The following is a 4395-nucleotide window of genomic DNA, read 5'->3' as shown; positions in this document are numbered from 1 at the left end:
ATCGGGACAGATAGTTGGAGACAGTTGACAATGGACAAGTGCCCATGCAGCTTGGCACGGGGTCTCTAGCCATCCATCCCGATTTAAATTATAATTAAAAAATAATAAATTTAAAAATTGATTGTAATCAATTATGATCTAATAATGATCCTAATTCGATCATAATCGGATTACAAATCATAAGTGGTCCATTCCTAATCATTTTTTTTTTTAATTGACAGAAGATCTGGGCTAAGACAAACTGTGACGAAAACCAACGGTAAAAAACACAACGGTTCAAGGAAAAAAAAACTTGACAGAAAACCACGTGAGAAAAAATTAGCTCGAAACAACACTTGACTCATATTAATATATATATTTCTTTTGAGAGGGCACACCTTCCAAGAAGAGTTTCGAAATATCAAACCCAGTCACAGATTTTTTTTTTTTAAAAAAAACAAGCCACCGCGGTGGCCAAATTTTTGACACGACTTTCGGAAAAAAAAATCCATAGAAAAAATCAGCGTCGGCGTTGCCCTTAATTCGATCATGCGCGGACAGTGCCCGTATCATTCATTTAATAAAAAAAAATGTCAGAGCATGCCCGAGACAACAGGATGCGGCCATCGCTTGATCTTTATCACCGTAATCATATTAAGAGCATTTGATTAAATGATAAGAATAAGAGCATTTGATTAAATGATAAGAATAATTATGGATATAAATTTAATAGTAGAATAAAATATGAATAGAAATGACAATAAAATCTATCAAATTATATGAATTTCGTTTATTCTCATAAATCTAATAATCATTTCTAAAATAACATTTCTAAATCGACAATTCAAATAACATCTTTTATTATGATTTCACTCTCTCATTTTTTAAATCCATGAACCAAACACTCCTTAGTGTTGGAGAGATCCGGTCTCCTTTCCTGATATTAGTGTTAATCTGACTTAATCATATTAACACTGACTTAATCATAAACAGATCCAGTCAGTCAGTGAATCGACTCAGCCATGTCCTCTCTCCGCCCTCACGCCGTCGTCGTCTCCTTCCCCGCCGCCGGCCAGCTCAACCCCACCCTCGACCTGGCCAACCTCCTCCACCTCCGAGGCTTCCTCGTCACCTTCGTCAACACCAGCTCCGGCCTCCATCGGATCCACCAGACCTCCCAAGCTTTCCCGCCCGAATCTGACGTCCTCCGCTTCGAGACCATCCCCGATGGCTACTCTCTCGACTCCGCCAGCGCTCCCAACCACGAGGAGCTACGCCGCTCCATTAACCGCACCTGCGCAGCGCATTTGGGGCAACTCCTGCGGCGACTTAAGCAGGATCCGGTCCTACCGCCCGTCTCCTGCGTCGTCGCCAACTTCTTGATAGCATCGGAGGCGGTGGGGGCGGCGGAGGAGATGGGAATCCCCTTTTTTGTGCTCTGGACTACCAGCGCTTGCAGTCTCCTCGGATCTCTCCATCTGCGGGACCTAATCCGAAGAGGATACGCGCCGCTCAAAGGTAAAACTGCAAGAACACAAAATCATCATTTTGGGTACAGGTAGATCTGATACATGCGATTGGGAGAACACGAGTTTGTTTGTAGTTTCAGTAATCAGCAAGTATGAGAATTTCTTTAAACGATGGATTTGTTGCTCTCATTTGTTCCTTTGTAGATCAGAGCTTCTTGACAAACGAATACCTCGATACCCCAATCGACTGGATTCCCGGCTTCGAAGGCATCCGTCTGAGAGATCTTTCCAGTTTCATCAGAACAACAAACCCTAACCACTTCTTCCTCAACTGTGAGATGGAAGAAGTGGCTTGTGCCCAGAGAGCTTCTGGTGTGATCCTCAACACATTTGATGAAATGGAAGGCAAGGTCTTGGATGCCATCAAAGCTTCCTTGCCTCGAGCCCTAGCAGTAGGCCCTCTGTTCCTGCTACTCAACCAGATGAAAGGTGTGCCGAAGAATTTGAACCTTTTCCTAGAAGATCGCGGGTACAAAGAGTGGCTAAACTCTCAGAGACATGCTTCAGTCGTTTACGTCTGCTTCGGAAGCTTGGCACGTTTAAGAAGTGAACAATTGATGGAGTTTGCATGGGGTCTTGCTGATAGCAAGCATCCTTTTCTGTTGAGCATCAGGCCGGATCTTGTTGAGAATGTTGATGGTGGATTGCCTGAGGAGTTCATCAGGGAAGTCGAAGGGAGGGGTTGGGTCGCGAATTGGTGCGATCAAGGCCAAGTGCTTCGCCACTCTTCCATTGGCGGCTTCCTCACGCATGGTGGTTGGAACTCCATGTTGGAGAGTGTTTGCAGTGGAGTACCAATGCTTATTTGCCCTGGCTTTGCCGACCAATTCACAAACTGCAGGTTTGCTTGCGTGGATTGGGGGATAGCAATGGAGATCGAGCAAGAAGTGAAGAGGGAGCAGATCAGGAAGCTCGTTGTGGAACTGATGGAAGGGGAGAAGGGGCAGGAGATGAGGAAGAAGGTGATGAAGTGGAAGGAGATGGCAGAGCAAGCTACTAATGCAGAGGGAGGAAGCTCTTATGCTAACTTGATGAGATTAACCGAAGCTTTGTGTCGAAACGAAGTTTGAGACAGAATTTGCGAATACCAAATCGAAGAACTTAGGGCATTCTGGCCACAAAACAGCTTCATTCAAGCCATGTTAGTTGAATATGAGAGGATGGCAAAAGCTGAAGGAGTGAAGTATATGTAACTGAATCAAGAATAAAGTGTTTCAAGTGTGACTTCATGGTGCTTTCAATCTGTTCCTGTTGGAAAGATTTGCTGAAGATAATAAAATTGTCTTGAGTGTCCGAGTCAACCGAGTGCCTATGCTGACTGAGTGCCAAGTGCGCCGAGCTGCTGAATAAGTCGAGTGCCTGAGCTACCTACTGGGGCGAGCCCGTCTGAGTGGTTGAGTGGATGTGTGGTCAGTACTACATTGTTAGATTTAATATCTCTTAAGGTGGGGTACATGTATGATTTAATATATCTCTTATGTGTAGAACTCATTTTTCGTATCATCATCTATAGGCTGATAATAGATGTAGTTTATATATAGGATTGGTCCCAAGGATTTAGAGATATTGACCTAATTTTCTATTTCCCATCGACAAGAAGTTTTATGGTGTTGTCTCCCCCAAATTCCTTTGGAAGATCATTCTCTGCTTCCTCTTCTTCTTCATCAGGAATTACTCAGATGATGCTTCGACAAAGACAACTCTTCAATCAAGTTCTTTGTCTTTCAGTTTATGTATTACTTTGTTATACCATATATTCGATGGAACTAGATCATGTCTTGTGCTTTCTTTGCTTGGGTTCTTATTCATTTCTAGAATTCATGTGGCTAGAAGAGAATTTAAGTCCTATTAATTGGTATAAGAGTCAAGGCTATGTTTCACCAATTTCATGACAATACGGTTTGTTTTTGCATCAATATTTGTTTACATGTTGGATTAGACTTTTCTAGTATTTTATCGTCGAAATCTTTTGTATAGAAAATCTAGGAAAGACTTAATTTTCCATCTTGTTTGTATATTTCATGAAAAATTCGACGAACACTGGTGAATTGTCGCCATCTTCGGGAAGAATTGTCGTGTTTAACCTAAATTTAAGTTAAATTGTGATGGTTTAATTGATTGGCTTAGTAGGTCAATCAATTACCAAGCTAAAATAATGAACAAAATTGATGGGAATCGATTGATCCAATCGATTCAATTGACGCCAATCGATTAGTGAATTTTACTAATTGATTAGGATGTCGGAATCAAACAAAGGATTAATTTATGATCAATTAGATCAATCGATTGAGGCTACCTCGATTAAAAGTCTTGAGTCGCGGTAAAATCTTACTATCAATTGATTAAGAATGTTTCCTAATTGATTAACATTTTAAAATCGTGACAACCTTGATTAGAATTGATCAACCTAATTGATTGGTGTTTTTAATCGATTAGGATTGATGTCAAATCAATTAACAACCTTAAACTCAACGGTTATCCGTCGATCGTAATGGTTACAATTGATTAAAAGTTTTAGAATAAGCGATTCAATTTTATTCACGTAGAAATTGTTTAATTTCTAATCAATTAGAATTTAATTTCTAATCGATTAGAATTTATACGTGATCTTCTCAGGAAATTATAAAGAAGATTAGTTGAGGATGTGGTTTTTTGATTGATCGCATGTAAAATCCATTTCGTTTTGTAATACAAGAAACGTCAGTGCTGGGCCAGGGAAGAGCTCCTTAGCGTTGACCTTCCGATTCTCAAGTTAGTCACCGAAATAGTAGAAAAAAATAGAGTAATGATGAAAGCACAAGCATGAATAGTGAATAACACGTACCTCCGCCGATACATGAACCTCTTTTATAGTGCCCCAGTGGCCATCATGAGCGTGTCTCAAGAT

General features: G+C 40.8%; 1 protein-coding gene across 1 annotated transcript; it reads left to right on the top strand.

Annotated features, from left to right (window-relative positions):
• The first annotated feature begins 892 nt into the window (after positions 1 to 892).
• Positions 893 to 3046, top strand: LOC122029934 (7-deoxyloganetin glucosyltransferase-like). The gene is made up of 2 exons (XM_042589077.1): positions 893 to 1497; positions 1653 to 3046. Exons 1-2 carry the CDS (start codon positions 1002 to 1004, stop codon positions 2576 to 2578), a joined length of 1422 nt encoding a protein of 473 aa, XP_042445011.1. The 5' UTR covers positions 893 to 1001; the 3' UTR covers positions 2579 to 3046.
• Positions 3047 to 4395: the final 1349 nt, after the last annotated feature.

Source organism: Zingiber officinale, chromosome 10B (genome assembly GCF_018446385.1).
Source record: "Zingiber officinale cultivar Zhangliang chromosome 10B, Zo_v1.1, whole genome shotgun sequence".
In the NCBI taxonomy this organism is placed as follows: domain Eukaryota; kingdom Viridiplantae; phylum Streptophyta; class Magnoliopsida; order Zingiberales; family Zingiberaceae; genus Zingiber; species Zingiber officinale.
Note: the sequence above shows the minus strand (reverse complement) of the source record. Positions and strands in the feature narration are given on the sequence as shown.

What these genes read in the sequence shown, in the direction of transcription:
- LOC122029934 (XM_042589077.1), top strand. Translation starts at nt 1,002, where the DNA reads ATGTCCTCTCTCCGCCCTCACGCCGTCGTCGTCTCCTTCCCCGCCGCC. An exon ending in AGGATACGCGCCGCTCAAAG is followed by an intron (nt 1,498 to 1,652) that starts GTAAAACTGCAA and finishes GTTCCTTTGTAG; the next exon opens with ATCAGAGCTTCTTGACAAAC.